The sequence below is a fragment of the Phyllostomus discolor genome, chromosome 7 (assembly GCF_004126475.2).
Source record: "Phyllostomus discolor isolate MPI-MPIP mPhyDis1 chromosome 7, mPhyDis1.pri.v3, whole genome shotgun sequence".
In the NCBI taxonomy this organism is placed as follows: Eukaryota; Metazoa; Chordata; class Mammalia; order Chiroptera; family Phyllostomidae; genus Phyllostomus; species Phyllostomus discolor.
This window is the reverse complement of record NC_040909.2, coordinates 107,370,674-107,393,576: the sequence shown is the minus strand read 5'-3', so window position 1 is coordinate 107,393,576 and position 22,903 is coordinate 107,370,674. Positions and strand designations below refer to the sequence as shown.

Here is a 22,903-nt window from a genome sequence, read left to right as displayed (position 1 = left end):
GCAGGAAATTGAGACACCCCCTCAAAAGGAGTAACGACAGGAGTTTAAAGGAGGAATTATTTGTAAGGGTTGTGGGCAACCAACAGGCAGTGTAAAGCACCTTAAGGCGTGAAGGGTTGAGGAAGGGAGCACTCCTGGAGGAGGCAAGCCCTGTGCCTGTGACTATACACAAGGTTGCTGGCGACGGGGCACCCCACCAGACCTTTCACCCCCTGCCCTTCCTCCCACTGCCTGCTAGTGCTCCTGTTGGCAGAACCTGTTTCCCAAAGGACCAGAACACCCACGATGCAGTCCACAAGGTGGGCCTCCCAGACACAGAGCAGGGAGATGTCTCCCAGACACAGAGTAGGGGGAGATGGCTGGGAAGCACATGTAGAGGGCAAAGGGAGCACATGGATTTAAATTCTGGCTCATTAGCTGTGTGATGTTAGTCAGGTTACCTAACTTCTCTATCCCTTGGCTTCCTCATTTGTGAATTAAATGAGAGTGATAACAGTACCTACATCGCGAAGTTAGTATGGAGATAAAGTGAGCAGTGAAGGTAAAGCACTAAAACAGTGCCTGGTGCCTAGGGAGTGCTAACAATTTGCACTACGTCAAGAACCTCAGTTTTTTCGTTATACAAATCTTATACCTAAACTGACACAAAAACCTTGAGTGACACAATCAAGCTCTCACACATCTGATAAGTGGCAGAGGCAGAATTTGAACAGTGGGATTCCAGAGCCCAGATTCTTAATGTTTATGTGATACAGTGAGTTATGGTTGTCACAGTAGAATGATGGCAATCCCAACAAAGAACCTGTCAAATTGTTCTTCTTGGTATTTCCCTGGGCACCCCATTCCTACCCACACTCCATGCTCATCTTGGACTCAGGCTGAAACTGCTGTGTCTGACGAGGTCTTTGAATTAGCAAACCCATCCTTCAAAGCCAGAGTCATTTCCCCCAGGGTTCCATGAGCCACCTCTGCCCTGCTCTTGCCTCCTCCAGCAAGGGGGGCAGTCAGGCCTTTTGAAGGGGACTGATTGTACCACTTCCTCCCATACTTGGAGGAAAGGGAGCAGGCACCGTAACCCTCCCCACCACGGGGAGCAGAGGAGATGTAGGACAGTAAGTGCTGGAATTTTCAGAGAAGGAAAGAGCCGGCTGAGGTGCTCAGGGAAGGCTTTCTGGAAGGATAGTTTGGCTCTGGGCTTTGAAGGCTGCATAACTTTCACTAGTTAGTGAAAAGAAGCTGCTTCACATAAAATGAACAGTCTTGCTCTGGAACAAACTTGATCCTGGTGGGGGCCGGTGAAGGGAAGTGGAAAGCCCAAGGAAATTTCCTTTCAGGACTTCCTTCAGCCTCTGCGTGGTGACCAGCTTGTGGGCACAGGTGGGGAGCAGAGTCCTGTTTCCACATGAACTGCATGTCAACAGCAAAACTGTGGCCGTGGCTGTCACTTTACTTGCTAATGTTTTCCTCACAGGTTTCTAATTTTAAGGCATGATCTTTCAGTGAAAAATGTTTGTGATATGACTTTGATTTTCAGACTTCAAGACCCTCTGTCATGTGCAAATCAACGTCATCGATATCAATGATGAGATCCCCATCTTTAAAAAATCAGATGTAAGTAGTTGTCACCTGTTGTCTTTTTCTTTTCTTTGTTCATATTCCTTGATCCCAGCTTCTGGAATAAAGACACAGGCAGATAGTAGTTAGGTGAAATGCAAGACTTCACAGGTAGCCTTAGTTAATGCATTGGTGACACACTCAGACACCTTTTTAAGTGAAACTCTTGAGGGGATAACAACATTCACTGTCATGGTTTCTGGGAACGTCTGTCTATGAACTTCTGCCAACGGCTCATTTATCCCAAGGGCTGCTTCAAGGCTGCCACCACAATCTCACTGATTTGAAAGGAGTTGAATTGCTACTTGCAGTTCGTCATTATATATTTTGTGTGTAGTAGCACAATAAATGGATTAGAGCTAGGTTTCAAACAAGTGTTTCTAGTAAAAAGTTTAATATTTGCAGTATTTGAGTAAGAGAAAAGGAAAAGAAAAAAACCTAATCTCTGGCTCAAGCCAAAGAAATATGTGCTCAAGACATTTGCAAGAATTAGGAACATTGGGAGAAAAAGCAGGAGAAACAGGATCAGTTGGGGACATCAGGGAAACTATTTACTTATTGTCAAAGTGGACTTCAAACTCAGGGGTGGTTTTATCAGTGCTCCCCTTAAAAGGATGTGTCCGTTTATTTATTCTGGAGCAGAGAGAAGCCCATTTGACCAGTTTGTTTGAAGTCAGTTATGAGGCAGCCCAGAGCCCTGTGATGAAGTTCATAAATCAAAATAGGGGCAAGGCTGTGACGAAGAAGGGGAATTAGTTTATGATAGAGTTCAGGGCAGTGAGAGGTGAGACTGGACATGACTTGCGTGTGTGTTGAGGCAAAGCAAGCAGGAGATAGAACCATTTGCGCTTCAGCCTCTGTGTTCCCTTCCTTGTGTTGGGAGTTTCCTGTATTACCTGTAGACGGTGGTTTTAAATTGAAGGTGAGAATCCAGCTTTGGGAGTTTCAGAGCTTGGAAATGCAAACTGGGCTCAGGAGAATGAGTTGGCTGCATCACTGTTGCGATCTCCTCCTGGACCCTGGCTGTTTCTGTCTTTAAAATGGTGATGCCCAGAGAGATGATCCGAGGGATTTTCTGTGGAGGTGGGGAGGCAGTCTAAGCCAGTGACTGAGAGCACGGGCCTTGGGGTTAGACAAATATGGGTATGAATCCCAATTCTGTGGGGTCTTGGGTGAGTTTTACCTCTCCATTCCTTTGCTCCTCTGTCAAAAGAAGATGATGATATAGCTACTTAGGAGGGCTTGTTGCTTATTTTATTGAGTACTTACTATGTGCCAAGGCAACAGGGGCTTCACATGCATTATCTCACAACCCTCATAGCAAACATGAAGTAGTTCTATTATTATTATCTCCATCAGACAGAAGATGAAACTGAGACTTAAAGACTTTTGGTAACTTACTTCAAGTCACCCTGCTGATGAGTGGCAAGCATAGGGTTCATACCAAGGCTGTTAGACTCCCAAGTTCAGGTTCTTAACCACTACTCCTTGGTTGATCATGCACTAATTAAAAGAATGTATGTAAAGTACCTGTCACCTTAGAATTACTCAATATATGGTGTTGATATTATCACTAATATAGTAATTACAGTTATTAAATATATTGAATGTTGGAGGGAGAATCTGTTTTAGAATCCTACCAGCAGCTCTTTGAGATGTTGTGTTTCTTGGTATAGTGGCTATCAGTCTATGAGTATGACTGACGTCAAAATCAACGGCAACATATTTATCCATGGGAAAAGTGTGCTCTGCGAGTATTGGTGCAAACTATGACTTGGTCCATCCTGAAGCTAAACAGACAAGTTAGCCCTTTGGCAATTCTTTGTGACAATGCACGTTCTCACTGTTTCCTTCCCTGGTTTCCTTCTTAGTATGGAAACCTAACTCTTCCTGAAAACACAGCCATTGGGTCCACCATCCTAACCATCCAGGCCACGGATGCTGATGAGCCTTTTACTGGGAGTTCTAAAATCCTGTATCGAATTACACAAGGAGATGATGAGGGGTGCCTGAGGGTTGACACAGATCCCCAGACCAACGCTGGATATGTCATAATTAAAAAGGTAAGTGGCCCTTTAATGGAATTTTTGTGGATTTCAATGTCTTTTTCATGGATTTCAAGCATCCATAAGCAGAGGTGATATATTAGCAGTGACCTCTCTGGCATGGCAATGGACTCCTGGAGTACTCAGTCATTCCTGTCCTCCTGAAGGACAGCAGGCCAGGCATTCTGGGCCTGCCCTTTACCGTATAAAATACATAAAACACAGGATAAATAATTTTTAGTATGTGTATTTATGTCTCATGTACTATTTGGGACATACTTATGTAACCAAATGCGGGTCCAGCCACCCGAAGCTTCAAAAGCTAATACATGAGAGGCAGGTGCTGATGTAAAGGAAAGAGGTTTATTCCGATGCCAACCACCTGGAAGATGGGGGCCTCATGTCTCAAAGCCCGTCTTCCTGAGAAGATGGAGGACTCTTGTCTCAACACCCTTTCACATCTCAGTGCAGGCAGAGGTTTTATAAAAGGGGAGAGGGAAAGAAGAACAAAGACATCAAGGGGAGGGGCTTGAAAAGTTCTCTTCATGCAGATGAGCACAGTCCATTCCAATAAGGCAAGTGATGGCCCAGTGCGCATCATCCTGGCTTCACGTCATCCTGAGTCCACGCTCAAAAATCAGCAAATCTGCCAGAGTAGGTCAGAGCCTGTATCTTTTGAAGTTAGTTCCTAGGATCCTTAGACAAGCATGCTGCTTATCTACAAGCCACACATTAGTCAGAGCCACCATTTGTGGTAACAGTGTCAAAAGAATGGTGGGTTATAACTCCCCACCGTTACATTTATACTAAAAAATTATTTGTTATTTATCCAAAATTCAAATTTAACGAGGTGTTCCATGTTTTTATTTGCTGAATCTGCGTGGGTGGGTGTGCTGAGGGCATTCCTTCTTCCTTTGCAAATGTAGGGTGTTAGACTGTATGAACCCTATGAGCCATTTAGGCTGTAGACCTTTTATTCTAGAGTGCCAGCCATAGATTCCTCTTTCAAAATAACTAGAAATTGGTAGATATCCTTTCAAGTTTTAAAAGACAACTTTATCATTTCATTCTTTCTTCTCTGCCCACCCCTTACTTTCCTCTTTTATGGGATTGCTAAGCCCACTGGCTCTTACTTTGTCTCTCCCTCTGTAAGGAGTAGGCAAACTGGAGCCCAAGTCTTCCTTGCATACCATAGTATCTCCTGCCTTGTACAGGGCCTTCCCATTCCTCCCTAACCTACTTCCACCCCCCACTGTGTACATCTAAATCTTGACCCTTTTCTCTGTGGCTGCCTCATTTATGCTTTACACAGGGTATCCAACCTTTTGGCACCTCTGGGCCCCACTGGAAGAAGAGTTGTCGGGCCATGCATTAAATACATTGTGACACATAATCACAAAAAAGTCTCATGTTTTAAGTAACTTTATGATTTTGTGTTGGGCTGCATTCATTGCTATCCTGAGCTGCATGTGGCTCATGGGCCACAGGTTGGGCACCCTGCTATAGAGCATTAAATGGTTTACCAGATGACTCAATAGGAAGTAGCATTCAGTGTCATCCAACATATTTAGAATTAAAAGGGTTCAGAGTTACAGCAAAAAGGACTCTGCAAGCAGAGCTGAATGCTGAAGGTTTGCAGCATAGTGGACTGGAGGCTGCAAAAAAAAACAGGCTCTTGAGAAAAGGTTTTGTTTTGTTTTATCCTTACCCGGGGACTTTTTTTTTTTGCTTTTAGAGAGAGGGGAAGAGAGGGAGGGAGGAAGAGAGAGAGAGACAGAGGCAGAGACAGAAAGAAACATTGATGTGAGAGAGAAACATCTATTGGTTGCCTTCTCATATGCACCCTGACCAGGGATCAAACCCATACCTTCTGATTTGCAGGATGACAGTCCAACCAGCTGAGCCAAGCTGGCCAGGGATTGAGAAAAGTTTTGAACCAGAATCAAAGAAAGCTGAAGTAAAGAGAAAACAGAATAACTTCACAGAAATGGATAGAAGCAATCCACGTGGCCGTGTCAGAATTCTGATCCCATTATTACCTCTGACCACAGGCCTCACTGGGTTTTAGCAGGAGGTTTGTGTGTGGACCAACTCAAACTGTTAGCTTTCTCTGTCAGTCTGGTAGCTGGAAAAGGTGCCATTACCATTTCCCCTTTGATTCTCGCTCTCTACATAGAGGAAAAGAACCAAAGAGGAAAGGATAAAGGAAAGGACATTGTTTAGAGTTTGCAGCAGATGCTCCAGGCAGCATATCTCCCATCCTCTCCCGGACCAGAGCTCTCTAGGGATCCACGAGAAAATGGAGACCTGGCCAACTCAGCATGAATGATTCCCAATTTTCTCATGGCGGCTTGTTGTGAATCAACTTAACTTGACCGTTTGTGGCTAATGGGCACCTTTAGAGGCATGAGGGTAACTCCAGTGATTTCTGGTAGATAGGAGCTGCAAGTATCCACCTCCACAACCTGGAGGGGGTACATTACAATAGAGCAGGCCTCGGACCAAAATCTTTGTCACGCCCTTATTTTGTTTGTGGTTGTATTCCAAGTGTCTGGCATGTGGCGGAGGGTTAATAAATATTGATAGCTAAATAACTGAACTCTTTCAGTTATTACAGTTGTTAACAGGCAGTCACAAAAACACAATCATGCAGCTTGTACTTTAGGCTAGTGAAGTCCTGCTCTCTGTCCCTCAGGCACTGTGATAACAGCAAAAGGTGGTGCCAGACAGGACAGGCCTCCTGGGACTCTGGAGGGTGTGAGCTGCTGGACTAGTCAGATGCTTACACTCATGTTCACATGATGACTGAGAGATATGCTCTGTGTACCAAACCGCACGTCTTGAATACCACTAATATCACAAAATCTCTTTGGAAGACCACTTTACTGATTGACACACTCTCTAGTGTGGCTTGAGATAGAGCTAACTCAAGGCCTGTGGTGTGGATCTCTGATAAGTGTCTTTTACATGCAAAGCAACAACTGCCCCTGAAGTTTGAATTAGGGTACACAAACTGTTCCTAGGATATATGTACTTACTATGACAGACATACATATTTATATTGGGGTATTTTTTGGTATTTTAAATAAATTCCCTATTCATTTAGCTATCAGGGGACTACCATTGAGTCTGAACCAGCATGTTAATCATCTTAAGTTTTTAAACTACACTTTTTAAAATTGTGTAAAAAATATAATGTGAAATCTACCCACCTAAGTTTTAGTGTGTACAGTACAATATTGTTAAGTCTCTGTACCTTGTTGTGTACTGGATCTTTAGAACTCTTCTATCTTGCATAAATAAAACTCTGTGCCTTTGAACAAGCACCTCCCCACTTCCCTCTGTCTACAGCTCCTGGCAGCTACTGTTCTGCTTTCCTTTCTATACATTTGGCTGTTCCTGGCACCTCATATAAAGGAACCATACAATATTTGTCCTTCTCTGACTGGCTTTTTTCTTTAAGTTTTAATTTATTTAATCTTTATGTATTTTTTTTCCATTACTATTTAGTCCCCTTATACTCCCTCCACCCATCAATCACTACTCTGTTGTCCATGACTGACTGGCTTATTTTGCTTAATATAATGTCTTCAAGATTTTTCCACATATGACAAGATTTTTCTTTTTTTAAGGCTGCATAATTTTCCATTGTATGTGTATATCACATTTTATTTATCCTTTCATCTGTCAGTGGACATTTTGGCTGTTGTGAATAATGCTAATGCTGCAATGAACATGATAGACAGATATTCTATTTTCATTTTTTTAGTATGCATATCCAGAAGTGGGATCGCTGGATCACAGAGTAGTTCTAGTTTTAATTCTGGAGGGAACCTCATGTTGTTTTCCATAGCTGTCATAATATTTCACATTCCCACCAAAAGCGTATAGGGGTTCCAGTTTCTCATATTCTCACCAGCACTTGGGTTTTTTTCCTTCAAAAAAATGTTATAATAGCCATCCTAACAGGTGGTTTTAAGTTACATTTCCATGATGATTAGTGCTGTCGAACATTTTTTAATATACCTGTTGTGTAGTTGTATGTCTTCTTTAGAAAAATGTCTATTGAAGTCCTTTGTCCATTTTTAAATCAGGTTATTTGTTTTTGCTGTTAAACTGTAGGAGTTTCTTATGGATTTTACATATTAACCCCTTATCAGATATATGGGTACAAATATTTTTCCCATTCTGTAGGTTGTCTTTTCACACTGCTGATTCTTTCCTTCATTGTGCTTTTTAGTTTGATATGGTCTCGCTGTTGTGTTTTTTGCTTTTGTTGCCTTTGCTTTTGGTACCATATCCAGAAACTATGTGTCTTCATCATAAGCCTATCAGCAACTGCTCATCTAAATTACAACTGTGCTAATCGGAGGTGAAATTTACTGAAACACCCATACCTCAACTGTAACTCATTTTGCCTTATGAAGCACTTCTGCCTATGCTGCCCTTTACTTTTCATGCTGATTATGAGAGAAGCAGAAATCTCAGGGGCAGAGGAAGTTCAGGCCCACAGCAAGATATAGTCAGGTGCCCCAGTGATGGCACAGCTGAGATCTGGACCCCACACTTCTGGCTTGTCTTAGGAAATGATTTCTGTTGAGGCCGGGTGTTGTCCTTACTTGCTCTGTGACCATGACCACCTGACAGAATCTCTCAGGTCTCAGCTTTCTGATCTGTAAAAATGGGTAAAATAGTAACACCTTCTTCATAAAGATGTTGGAGGATTAAATGTGGAAATACATGTGTTGCTCTTAACATAGCACCCAGCAGATAGTAAACTTAAATGTTCATCATTATCTTAATTCTAATTAATTAGAACTAGGGCAGAAGCCAGGATTCTACTTGTGGAGAGGTGTGCTTTCCCTTCTTGCCAAGGGGACCAAACTTGCCTAATCCAGAAGTCAAATGGTACCCACTGGGGACTGCTGACTCACCCTCTCCCAGGAAGGGCCTGGAAATCAGCGATTTTAACAAGACTCCTGCAAAAGGGAAGAGAAAACACTTTTGTTTTTCTCCTTCACTCTCACATGACTCCCACACTACACTACACTTCTGACATGTACTGGGTTGGCTTTCCACACATCAAGCAATTCTCTAACACCAGCCTGATGCACTGCAATTCAGCTCAGTTCTGACATTCTCTGTGTGCACGTAGCACAGACCCCAGAGGGTAAGGGCTCAGTTCCACAAGACTGCCCCTACTTTAGAAGCCAATTGCAAATCCCAGGTTGTCATCTTTACTTCTGACTGGCTGGTTATAAATCGGAGGTTCCTATGACTCCCTCCTCAGGTTCCATCATTTGGTAGAACAGCTCTTAGAACTCAGAAACACTAACATGGACCAGTTTCTTCTATGTTAAAGGTTATGATAAAAGATACAGGTGAACAGCCAGGTAAAGAGATACAAAGGACAAGGTCTGCAGTGGCCCTGAGAGCAGGAGCTTCTCTCCCTACGGAGTTGGGGTGTATCGCTCTCCCAACACAAGGATGTACCAACCCAGGCTCTCCGAACCCCATACTTGGGGGATTTTTATGGAGGCTTCATCATGTAGTCAGGATTGATTATTAACTCAGTCTATAGCTTCTCTTCCCTTCCCTGGAGGGGATGATGGGATGGGGCTGAAAGTTCCAAGCTTCTAATCCTGGCTTGGTGTTTCTGGTGACCAGCCCCATCTAGGAGCCCATCAACAGTTGCCTCATTAGAACAAAAGACATTCCTACTACTCAGGAAATCCCAAATGATTTAGGACCTCAGTCTTAGGAACTGAGGTCAGAGACCAAATATTAGAACAAAAGATGTTCTTAGTGTTCTTATCACTGAGGAATTGCAAGGGTTTTAGGAGCTTCTGTGCCAGGCACTAGGGGCAGAGACCAATATATGTGTTTTCTATCATTTCACATGCCTCAAGAGATGCTCCTTGTTTAGGATTAAACAAGGTTTAGACATGCTGTCCTACTCAATACTGACTGCCACCCAAAGCTCTGGCCTGGCGCGTGGTAGACCATGATACTCTGGAGGCCAAGTGAGTGTCAGGAGCAGGAAGACTGTTTCTTTGAGGCTTACCAGCTCATCAACGGCTCTGCTGGGACTCCCTTTCTTAAAATTTGGGGTTTGTTTTAGCTTTAGGGTTTTTTTAATGCAAATTTTGCCAGTTCTCCATTATAAATGGTTGTTTTGAATTCTCAGTACATGGCCTATTTTTTAACCAGCCCAGTGTCATCTGGAAAAACTAATGCATACACTTTTTTCTCATCATGATCATTGGTAAAAATGTTAAATATCCCTCGCTGTAACTTCTACCTCTGCCTTCAGGCTGAATCTAAATCACTAGGTTTGACCTTTCAAGCAATTGTGTGCAGAAGAGGAACTGTGGCATGAGCATATTTTTTGAGCTTATTTGATGACTGTGTCTCCCAGACAGGACCTGAGGCCTCCCCAAGAGGCATGATGGGTCTCTTGACTTGGCTCTGAAGGCACATCCCTGTGTTATGAAAGACGATACACATGGTTTGACAAGCCTTTTACTGGATTAACTCTGTTGCTTATCACGAGCTAATTTAGTATCTTTCAGTTCTAGTTTTTTCCCTGGAAGATCTGGCTCAGGGTTTTTTCCTGGTGTGAAAGCTAAGCAGACTGATCAATGGCTGGCTGCTCCTTTTTTCATTCCTTCTCCCCTTTAATAAGTGTTTAAGGGGAGCTGACCCCTTCCCTAACTGATCTCCCTGTCTGGGTCTGGGTCACCTCAAAGCCATCTATCACGTGGCTGCTCCCAGAGTTATCTTTCTAAAACACTAATCTGATCTTGTCAGTCTGGTGCTTAACACCTCTCTCTGCTCCTCAAGTATAAAGTCTTAGCTCCTCAGCTTGATGTACGTGGTCTTTTCTACCATCTCTTTCTATTCTCAGCCTCACTGTTCTGTTCTGGTAACACAGGCTACTTCTCAGTGGTACACATACTGTCTCATCTCTTTATCCCTCACCTCTGGGGGCCACAGTGACAGGATGGGAAAGCCACAGGGAAGAGACTTGGGACCTGCTTGGTGGCGAGGAGGAGATGTGCCCCCTCTGCCTGAGCACTCAGGTAGCTATGCTGCCTGCCTCAGCCTGGGCGTGGCTGGACCAGCCCCTTCTGGGGGCTGCTGCCTTCCAGTCCCATCTGCCAGATTTCTCAGTTTGATGCCTCTGCCTTCATCCCTGAGAGGAGAAGTGGGCCTCTGGGAGTGGGAGCTCTAGTTCTTCACCCCCCCACCCCTGCCCTGAGGTGAGGAGCCCTATCAGACCATGTGGTAGTAATCAAGAGGTCATTGTGAGGCCATACCCTGCAGACACTGGGCGCTTATCTCTGTGAACAAGCTCTCTCTTTTCATATCTCAGCTGGCTTACAACATTATACATGCTCTATATTTATATTCTGTCAATTGCTTCTTACTTTCTATCTCAAATGACTTTGTATCTTCATGTATAATTCTTTCTCTTCCATATGAGCAATCTTTCTATTGAACTAAAAATTGGGTTGTGATGTTGTGTGTGTGTGTGTGTGTGTGTGCGCGTGCACAGGGGAGAGGGGTCTCTGGAAGGCAGAGATCTCATCTGGACTCTTCCTCTGGAGCCCTCAAGGGCTCAGGAAGGACCAACACTGTCTCATCTTTATGTTTCCTGACTGATATGGGTACTGCATGTCAAGGATGAGATGAAAAGTAGTGATGCATATAATGCAATTCCTCCCCTTAGGGAGTTTAACGTCAGTAAGAATCTAAAGCAGATCATGAAACAGCTAGAATCCTGAGACAGGTACTATGAGATAGCTGAGGATGTGGAGCTCGTCCATTTGGGGATGGAGGGTGGGGATCAGGGAAGCTGATCTTAAGAGATAACACTGAGCCAATTTCTGACTCGAGGAAAATTTTTTTCAGATGTTAAGGAAGAGCAGGCTGAGCTAATGCCATCATGTGTTGAACCCTCCATGAGTTTCTCTCTTCACAAATGGGTATTACCACTTCTGTTTAGCCAGTGCTATAAATAGATACAAACTAAAGTTAAAGGATTGACAGCTCTCCAAGGGGTCCTGTGTGCTCCAGGCATGGAAGAGTGAATAAAATAGTGCAGGTTCTATAATCTATAATGTACATTTCAGGTTTTGCTTTGGTTCCTTCATCTTTTTTAGGTCCTGGATATCACTGAGACTGACAAATCTACGTATCCTCTCCCTAGAAAAAAAGTTCACATATGCACATAATATTTAGATTTTGGTTTCTAGGGGTTTTCCTCACAGAATCATGGACTCTGTGCCTTGAGGGAATCCTTAAAAGCCACACAGAGCCAATTGCTTAAATGATATTTAAGTCCTTTCCATGCTAGCCTGTCACATGTTATTTAAGCCCATTCTTGAAGAATTTCCAGAGTTGAGAACCTATTGCTTTGGAAGCAACTTTTTCTCTCTTGGGTAGTCCTAACTCTTATATTCTTCCTCATACTAAACTGAAATTGGTTTCTTGGTTTTTCCTTTCCGGCCCTGTCTGGAATGACCTGGAACAAGAGCAGGTCAACTATGTATTCAATCCTCTCTTCTGACCTCTCTCACCCTCCCCGAATTTAAGGACTTTCATTTTGGGGTTTGGATCCTGAGGTTCCTGGAAAATCATTCTCCATATAATATGGAAATCTCTATCTAAGCATTTCCCACGCTGTCTTCTGGGAATTTGCTTGAGTGAATCAGTAAGTTTCTGCTGAATGAATGAATGAACTGCCCCAGGGTAAAATAAATTTGAGGAGTGCACATTGAATTGATTTGCTCTCCTAGGAGAGCCTTAATGCATATCAGCACATTAAAAGCGCTGGTGAATCCTGCAGCACAGACTTTCTGGTAGCTCTGTTGTCATTTGAGCAGTAGGTGTTTGCTGGCACTGACTTGAGACTTGCTTGCTCAGCAAGAGTTTTTACAGGAGAATAGGGCATGGATATTTGAAGGGAGCTAGTCATCTTCAAATTAATTTTCTCTGTTTTTTTTCCCTACACAGCCTCTTGATTTTGAAACAACCCCCATTCACAACATTGTGTTCCAAGCGGAGAATCCTGAGCCCCTGGTGCGTGGTGTACAGTACAACGCCAGCTCTTTTGCCACATTCACTCTTTTTGTGATCAATGTGAATGAAGCACCTCAATTTTCCCAACACATATTCCAAGCAAAAGTCAGTGAAGATGTGGCTAAAGGCACTCAAGTGGGCAACGTGACTGCCAAGGATCCGGAAGGTCTGGACGTAAGGTAGAGAGCAGGGCTGGGCTATCCCATCTGTGCTGTGACCAAGGTCATTGGGAGAGAAGAAGGGCTGGGAGGGACAGAGGAGCTGGCCTAATTCCAAGGCTCTCTCCTAAAGGAGCAGCCAGTGATCTGAAGCCATATCCAGTACACATGGTGAACTCGATCTTGGTTCCTGAAGGGGTCAGTTCCCCGGGTGAAGAGGGAGGGAAACAGTCTCAGGCAAGCGGGAAGCATGTCAGGTTCCATCTGGCCACTCACTGTAGTCCCACTGAGAGCTGGTAAGTTCAGGAGATGGAGGTCTACAGACAGGGCGGCCCAAACCCAGATCCTGTGTCTGAACCAATCCCAGGGGCTCGGGTTCAGGGAAGGGTTCCAGCCCAGCCCCTAAACCAGACTGGAGGTCTAGAGCGAGAGAATGAAGCAAAAGCCCAACTGGAAAGACTCAGCCACCTGACATGTTTAAGGGAATCTTCTGGGTGTAGAGTGTATTTGCTCTCTGGAGAGCAAATATGGGGCAACAAGACTCATTCTATAGCATACCCCTGGGGGGCTAGTGCTCAGGCTGAGGGGGTTAAACAAATGTGTATATCTTTCCTTCTTAGCAATTCTTAATTATTTTTTCAGTGTAATAGGATTCACACAGATTTGCCTTAAAAATGTACAGTGATAATTGATTTGCCCAAGAAGTATGTGTGTGTGTATATCTACATCTGTATCTATAACCCCTTTGACCTCTGTAAGGTTGCATAGTTAATGAGCACATAGACAGGACTTGAGCCCAGATCTTTTGCTTCCATTGTATAATAGCCCTACTATCTAAGATATGACAAATATCTCAGCATGACATAAACCAATGCATGTGGCTATGATGACAATTCCTTAAGTTTCTTTAAACATTTGTGGAAAGTCTTGCCTCCCAAAGAGCTGCCATTTAGGCACTTGGAATCAATTCTAAGACCTTTTCTGACTGTCAAAAGGTAAAGTTATCCCCTATGGTTTTACTCTTCTAGTTTACTTCTTCTCTCATTTTATGAAGAGGGAAAGGCCAGTGCAAGACTGTACTGTTTGGTTTAGTAAAGATATACTCCATACATAAGATTCACAAATTCTGATCGGGGGCATGTGTTTATGATTTTACAGCCATTTATTGTTTAACATATGCTGCTGCCTCCTTCATGAGGGTGCTATAAAAATTACTTGTTTTGCCCAGGCTAGGAAGCTTAGATAGTTAGAGCATCAGCCCGATACTCCAAGGTTGTGGGTTTGATCTCAGGTCAGGCACATACAAGAATCAACCAATGAGTGCATAAATAAGTGTAAGTGAGTGGAGCAACAATCAATGTTTTTCTCTCTTTCTCTCCTTTCCTCTTTCTCTCTAAAAATCTATTTAAAATTTTTTGTTTAGAAAAACCAGTACTCATGGGCATGGACAACAGTGTGGTGATTACCAGGGGGAGGAGTGAAGGGAGGTAGAGGAATGTAAGGGGGCATTAAATGGTGATGGACGGAGACTTGACTTGGGGTGGTGAGCACACAATACAGTGTACAGATGATGTGTTGCAGAAGTGTGTACTTGAAATCTGTATGATTTTGTTGACCAGTGTCACCCCAATAAATTCAATAAAAAGGAAAAAAAATAAAAATCAGTAGTCAAAAACAAATGAATAAAAATTTGAGTTTATGAGTGGGAAAACAAAGTCACTTAAGAAAATTTCTCAGATAGATCAAGGGAAAGATATGAGCTATTCCTTGGCCTTTCTGCATGAGCTTGTGCATTCTCTTCTGCTTAAAGCCGCTTCCTTTTTCTTACCTTAGTTAACATCTACTTCTTCAGAAAGACTGCTCTGAGTCTCATGAACTTCTCTGGGATTCCATTGGGCCCCTCCTATTGTCTTTACCACATTTTATTGGAATTATCTATCTCTGGGTCTGTCTCTTCTATGGGCCTAGGAACCCCTTTTTGTAATCTCCTGTCTTGGTCCACCGCCTGGTATTTGCTAAGCAGCCAACAGATGTTTATTGAATGAGCATTCACCTGGCCACCAGCAGCCTCTGAGTATCCACCCGTTCACACAATGCCTCCCCCACTAAGAGTTCAAGTTTTCTTAGAAGGGTGGTTTGCTAATCAGTTTTAAAAGGTACTTCCAGATTGTTTTCATTGGAATTCTTCGATTGCCAGAAAGGTTAAACATTCCCACCCACCAACAGTTTGTGACTATACCTTTTCTAATAAAACAAGTACAGCTACCACTTTGTAAAGATGAGCAAATCCTGGTTTTGAAGATAGATGGTGTGCAAATAAAAGCATTAATAATGTTAAATAATGACATTTCAAATATGCCGTGAATATGATAGTGTTCATAGGGATAGTGTTGACATAATAGCATAGTTATGCATAAACTACCTTCATGTTTTTTGCATAAAGTAACGTGGGCTTTCCTTTGCTCTTCTCACCTTATGAAGTTATTCACTGAGAGGCGACAGGAGAAGTTGGCTTAAAATTGACCCTGTTACTGGCAGGATCTTCAGTGCGGCTCCACTGGACAGAGAAACTGAAAGTCTGTATCGGGTACAAGTGGTGGCAACTGAAGTAGGTGAGCAAAAAAAAAAAAAAGTAACACATTATTAGGGGTTACATCAATAGAAGTAGGAGGGAGGGGAAGTTCACTGGGTCGGATTGTCAGAATATCTTATAGTGAAAGGATAAGAAGGGTACCAAAGCGGAGGGAACTACTTCCTGATTTTGTTCGAGAATTACCTGTGCCCTGAGCACCTTCAGGGTTGTCCCTACACTCTGGCTAGGGTTTGTGGGTGCTGCTCACTCTGGTTTCCTGAAGGGACTACAGCTCTAGGGAGGTCCCTCTGTGCCTGCTGCACTACCTGGCTTCTCCAAAGTGGTTGGGGGTTTCTCCTGGAAGTGGAGTCAGACCACTGCCTGGCTGACCTATACCATTACTTCCTCCTTTAGCCTTAAATTGCAACAGCTCAGGCCTGGTCCTTTTTGAAACAAAAGGCTTTATGTGACATTCTCACTTTGATGTACACCAGAATCACCTGAGGAGCTTGCTCAGTGCATACTCTGGGAGTTCACTTACTGATTTTGATTCAGCCACTTTGGGTGGCCCGGGCTATCTGTGTTTTGATGGAGTAGGGTGAACTTTGGAAACACTTACTATTTAAATAAGACAGGGATGTTTATTTTTATGTAACCTTTGCATCCCATTTAATTCGATTGTGGTGATATACATCACCCACTGGATCTAAATGTGGAGTTCCAGAGAACTAAAAGAATTAAAATGAAAATAAACTCACAGAAGTCTTATGCTTACCAGTGATAAGACTGGTAATTAAAATATGGAGTTTCTTTGCATTTAAATGGGATTTTTCAACTTTGAGTTGGAATTCTGTTAATACCAAAAAATGAGAATTGAACAAATTATGACTAAATACATAGTGTTAGGCCAAAACATAAACTCTGGAAATGTGTGGCCCAGGGTTGGGAGCTGGAATGGGGCGCATTTCAGGAGGTAGGAATCATGAAAGTGTTGCCCACGTGTGAAAGATGAATGAAAACAAAGGACCGCGGTCAGATGGAACCAACGAGGGTAGAAACGCAGAAGTGTGTGCTGAGTTTTGAAGGGATGTGTGTGAGTGGGCCGGCCACCGGCCACACCAAGGCAGGCCAGTCACTGGGTCTCTATTGCTTGTTTCTAGTTAGCACATTCCACTATCACATTGTACACCTTTAGGTACATTCTGGATTTAACAGCTCCCAGTTAATCAGGAGGAAGCTTCTGGCTGGCCCTTCCTGCTGTGCATTCCACTACAACATACTGTGCGGGGTCCAACTTCACTTTGCATGCTTCCTAAAGACCTCTCACATTTAGCAGATTTATGAATGGAAACCAGGGTTCAAAACCCTGCTCCACTTTGCAGTTGTCCACCCTGAAATGATGCAAATAGGTGAAATGACCTCAAGAGCCCAGTGGCTTTTCCTCCTTTGGTTAAGTGTGGTCAGGGGCATAGAAGACAGTTGAAAAGAAAAGCCAGAACACAGAGTTCGCTGGAATTGAAGCAGGTTGGAGCCAGAAACTGTAGAAACGGTATCTGTGATTGAAGTCAGGGAGAATGTGAGCAGTGTTTTTGCGTTGCACTGACAGCCCCGTTTAAACACCCCGTGTAATGACTTACTCCTCATACAACACTGTGGGGTAGGTATTGTTATTGAGCATATTTTTACGGATGAGGAAACCAAGGCACTGAGCAGTTAAGTAGCTTGCTCATGTTCACATAGTTACCAACTATTCAGGCTACTGAGTCCAAATTTTTCACTACTCTTGTGTAGCCCTCTAAGAGCACTATGTATGGGACCCTCACAAAATCACGTGTATTACAGCTGAAGACAAGAGGCTTAGAGAACCTAACATGCCTAAGTCAGTGTTGAGGAGCAGTGTGAGGTATGGGCTCTAATGTCAGACCTTCTGGGGTAGAAGCTTCTCTTGTGTATGACCTTGGGCAAGTCACAGAACTTCTCTAAGCTTCAGTCTTCTCATCTGTAAATGTAAATTAGAGTTGTTTTCAAGATGTACCTAAAATATTAGCACATAAATCTTAGGTATTATTATCATCATTAAGACTGTTTCACCAGCAAATGAAAACAGGTCTGGTTCTAAAAGTTTGTTACCTTTCTACTGCCTCAATATACCCAACTACTTGAATTGTAATAAAAAAAAGAAAATATTCTTTCTTACGAAGAGGAAATGAGAGAGCTGACACTCTGTTTCAATCGCTCAATCCCTCAGGTGGATCCTCCTTGAGCAGCACAGCGGAGTTCCACCTAATGCTGATGGATGTGAACGACAATCCCCCCCGGCTGGCGAAGGACTACACAGGCTTGTCCCTCTGCCATCCCCTCAAACAACCCGGCAGTCTCATCTTTGAGGCTACAGATGATGATCAGCTGTCATTTCGGTGTCCACAGTTTACATTTTCCCTTGGCAGTGAAAGCTTACAAAAAGACTGGGAGGTTTCCAAAATCAATGGTGAGTTGTCCAAAGTACATTGAGTAAAACACTGTTGAATGATGAGATTAGTTTTTATTTGCCTTGATATGCTTGCAGCACTCAGTGCAGAGTCTTTCTCGCATGCCCCAGGAAGGGACTTCATGCTCTGGGAGCTTGCACAGGCTGCTCTTGTATCCTGTAACACTGCGGACCTCATCACCAGTTCTCTCTCTTTTTTAGATTCCATACATTTTCAATTACATCAGTCCACTTCGGATCTTAAACTAGTCTGCTGTTCCTGAAACAAAGTCTACTTGGTTGTGAAATATTAGCATTTTTTAATATTGTTGGATTGGATTTGATAAAATTTTAAGAATTTTTACATTTATATTCATGAGGCATATTAGTCTACATTTTTCTCTTTTTTGTAGTGTCTTTGTGTGGTTTTGATGTCAGAGTACTACTAATCTCATAGAATGAGTGAAAATGTGTTCTACCTCTTCAGTTATCTGGAAGAATTTGTTTTGAATAAAATTGTTTTTTATTTCTTTCTTAAAGTTTGAAGCCATGTGGGCCTGGAGATTTCTTTGTAGGAAGTTTCATCAACAAATACAACTTCTTAATAGATATAGGGCTATTCAAATTATAGATTTCTTCTTGGTTGAGCTGGTAGTCTATATCTTTTATATAATTTGTCTATTTGATTTGATTTGTCTAATTTATTCACACATGCTATTTATAATATTATTTTATTATTCTCTTAATATCTGCAGACCATGTAGTGATATCACCTCATTTGATGTTAGAAAATAATGTCTCTTCTTTTTTTGTTGATCACTCTGGTGAGATTATTAATTTTATTGATACTCTCAAAAAACCAGCTTTAAATGTCATTGCTTTTATTTTTTATTTTGTTTTATTTTGTATTTCACTGCTCAGATACATATTACTTCCTTTAGTTTTCTTATGCTATATTTAATTTGTTCTTGTTCTATTTTCATTTTGGTGGAAGCTGAGGTAATTAATTTGAGAATTTTTTTTTTCTGTTAACATAGGCATTTGGTGCTATAAATTTATCTCTTATTATCTCTTTAACTGCATTCCACAAAGTTAGATGTATTGTTTTCATTTGCATTCAGTTCAAAATACTTCATAATTTTTCTTTAGATTTCTTCTGTGACCTATGAGTTATTTAGAAGCATGTTATTTAGTTTCCAAATATCTGTATATTTTTAACTTAATTCCATAGTGACCAGAGAACATTTGACTAGAATACTTTTCAATTTATTGAGACTTTTTTCTTTCAGTACTTTAAAGATATTTCTCCACTGTGTTCTGGATTGTATTTTTTCCTTTTTGTTTCTTTGAATGTAATGTGTCTTTTTTTTTTCCTGGATGCTTTTAAGATATTTCTCTAAATTACTAGCTTTAAGCAATTTGATTATTATATGCTTTGTCATCGTTCTGATTTTCTTTTCTCTGAGATTTGCTGGTCTTCTTTGATTGAGGATTTAGTTTTTATTAAGTTTGGAAAAAATTAGCAACTATTTCTTCAAATATTTTTTCCTAAATCAGTGTTTAATGGCAACTTTATAGAACATCACTACTTGGAATAATGATAACTGACTGTATTTAGTACTTGTTTCTACAGAGAAATCATGAATTGAGGGCTTGAAAAATGCTTTAGCCCTTTTTGACATTATGGCAGGTATAGGTGGGTGGTGATACTTCAGGTGGTTTAACTCATATCTAACTATTTTCCAGTCACCCTTACTGTGTGATACAAAGATGAGCTTTATTCCTGCTGATCCAGTGTCTGAAGTTGTGTTCCTTGTCATTTACTTTATTCCTATTGTGACAGGAACTTATGCCAGACTCTCCACCAAGCACACGAACTTCGAAGAGAGAGTGTATGACATCCCAATCCGCATCAACGACGGGGGCCGGCCACCCTTGGAAAGGACTGTCTCTTTACCAGGTAGGTATTTTGCTGCAGGCACTTTGGGGTATTATCACGGGCAGTTTGAAAGAATTCTTGTCTTTGATTCTTCAGTTCACTTAAAAATTTAAACTACCAAATTCCGTTCTGCTTTCCAGTTACTTTCTGCACATGTACGGAAGGAAGTTGTTTCAGGCCCGCGGGTCACCATCCCGGAATGCCTACTGTGGGCATGGCAGTTGGCATACTCCTGACCACGTTTCTGGTCATTGGTGAGTGGAATAGCTCAGATTCCAGGATTTCTGTCCTGGTCCTCAGACACATTAGCTCACCTAAGGGTCTGCCTTAAAGGGCTGCTGTGGTGGCTTCTCCAATGGCAACCTAGACAATAGCCAAGAACATAGATCACCGGTAAACCATATCAAACTTTCCTGGTTGGGAGATACTGTTTTAGTACCACCATCCACCTATCATTGCCTTGTGGGTTACTTTGGGAAATATTATAACATGAGAGGCTTGAAAACATAAATGATTATATTCTATGCCTAGCCGCTAAGCGTTCATGATACAAGAGAGATGCAGTCGCTGTGCCCCTGCTATGTGCCAGGCACTGTTTGGTCTGCAGAGTGCAGTGGTGGGCGAGATGTAACAGAACCTAACTCACAGGGCTTATGACGTAGTCTGCCACGCTGGAATGGGGAGCAGTTAGCTTTCCAAGGGAGATGCTGACATACCTGAAATGCGGCAGAACTTCCCTTTGTATTGGTCCATGACTGTGGACCATAAATCTTTATTAAACCACAATCATCCCAGTGCATTATAGGCTTTATTCGGCCTTGGCCCCTGGTCCGGCTAAGCTGCACAGTCCCTGTGCTAGCTGTCTGCTTTTCTGTGAACATCTCAGTGCATACCATAGTGATTACTCTCTTATAATTGTTGTGCTCACCACAAGTTTTATAAATAAATACTTCATCAATTCATGAGTACCTGAGTGTAGGGGTTTATACAGTTTCACATCCTTTCTTTTTTAAAAGAAGGGCTGAGATTATTTCAAGTATTCTTAATCTTTCTCTCATCATCTGATCTTTTCTGCCATGATCCAATCTGTCACACTGGACTCTGATTCACACACCTAAAGAGGATCTCATTTCCTTATACCCTTCCATTCAAACTCCTCATTATTATGACATGGAAGTGCCTTCCTGACATGGCCATTACCCACCTTAACATGTACATGGTGACCATCATTTCTCCCCGAGGACATCTGGTGCACACCTTTCACATTAACTGAACTAGCTTTTTCAGGTCCCACTCAGTTACCAAGATCCCATCTCCCTCTATGCCTCTTCCTATTCTAATTCACTTTCCTTCTTGAAAGGGTTTTTGAGGTTATACACCAAACAGCTGTTTACTAATATGACCATTTAATCTCATAATCTTGCTACAAGTTAAGGATTGGGTGAGTTTGGTGATATACAGAGATAGAAGTAATAGAATCTTATTATTTCATGTCGTTTTGTCAAAATAGGGTTGGGATTATTGCAAGATTCTTTTTTTAAAATAACCACAGAATAAAGGTTTATTAAAGTATAGTTGTCATACAATATTATGTGAATTTAAGGTGTACAATTTGGTTGTTCAATAGTTATACACCTTACAAAGTGATCACTGTAATAAGTTTAGCAACCATCTGTCATTGTGCAAAGTTATTATAACACTAGTGACTGTATTCCCTATGCTACACATTACATCCCTGTGACTTACTTATTTTATAACGGGAAAGTTGGACCTCTTATTCTTCTTTACCTTTTTTTGCCCATCTACCCATGCTCCTATCCTCTGGCAACCAACAGTTTGTTCTCTGTGTCTGTGAGTCTGTTTCTGTTTTGTTTGTTCATTTGTTTTGTTGTTAGGTTCCACATATAAGTGAAGTCATATAGTATGTGTTTATTGCCATTTTGTTAGTTGTTCTCTAGTTGTATTTGAAGTTCTTTTCTGTTCCTTTCTTTTTCTCATGCTTCCACCCCTTGTGATGTGATGAGCTTCTTTGGTGTTATTTTTAGATTTCTTTCTCTATTTTTTTGTGAATCTATTATAGGGGTTTGGTTTTTGGTTACCACAAGACTCATATATAACAGCCTATGTAACAGTCTATTTTAAGTAGATGATTTCTTAAGTTCAAATGCATTCCAAAAGCATTACATTTCTACCCCCCATTTTATGTTTTTACATTATGTGTCTTTGTGTGTTTGTATGTTTTTATCTCTTAACTAATTATTATTGATATGAATGATTTTACTATTTTTGGTTTTTAACCCTCATATTAGCTTTTTAAGTGTTTGATCAACTACTTTTACTACATGTTTGCCTTTGCCAGTGAGATTTTTCCTTTCATATAGCTTCTCATATCTAGTGTTGGCCTTTTCTTTTTCTGCTCAAAGAAGTTTCTTTAATATTTCCTGTAATGCTGGTTTTATGGGAGTTCCCCTGTGTGTAACTTTTTTTTCTCTTGCTGCTTTAAGATGTTTTTTTTTGTTTCTAACTTTTGAAATTTTAATTATGATGTATCTTGGTGTGGGTTTCTTCAGGTTCATCATGTTTGGGACTCTCTGTGCTTCCTGTACTTGGATATCTGTTTCCATTGCCAGGTTAAGGAAGTTTTCAGCCATTATTTCTATATATAAGTTTTTTGTCCTTTCTCTTTTTCCTCTCCTTCTGGGACCTCTATAATGCAAGAGTTAATAAACCTGATATTGTCTCAGAGATCTCTTATACTCTCCTGATATTTTTTTATTCTTGTTTCTTTTTGTTGTTTTGATTAGGTGATTTTCACTACTCTATCTACCATATCACTTATCTGTTCTTTTGCATCAGCTAATCTGTTGTTGATTCCCTCTAGTGTGTTTTTCATTTCAGTTATAGTATTCTTCAGTTCTGATTGGTTCTCTTTTATAGTTTCCATCTTTTTGTTGAAGTTCTCTCTGTGTTCATCCATACTTCTCCTGAGTTCAGTGAGCACCTTTACGATCTTTACTTTGAACT

The 22,903-nt window shown here is 41.6% G+C and overlaps 1 protein-coding gene across 1 annotated transcript in view; it reads left to right on the top strand.

Moving 5' to 3' along the window:
• CDH17 (cadherin 17) overlaps window positions 1-22,903 on the top strand; it is a 48,323-nt gene that overhangs the window by 23,598 nt on the left and 1,822 nt on the right. The window contains exons 10-16 of the mRNA XM_028533922.2: window positions 1,535-1,611; window positions 3,486-3,677; window positions 12,678-12,922; window positions 15,383-15,513; window positions 17,722-17,961; window positions 19,784-19,900; window positions 20,020-20,133. Of these exons, the coding sequence (XP_028389723.1) occupies window positions 1,535-1,611; window positions 3,486-3,677; window positions 12,678-12,922; window positions 15,383-15,513; window positions 17,722-17,961; window positions 19,784-19,900; window positions 20,020-20,133 (1,116 nt within the window). The remainder of the gene's footprint in view (window positions 1-1,534; window positions 1,612-3,485; window positions 3,678-12,677; window positions 12,923-15,382; window positions 15,514-17,721; window positions 17,962-19,783; window positions 19,901-20,019; window positions 20,134-22,903) is intronic.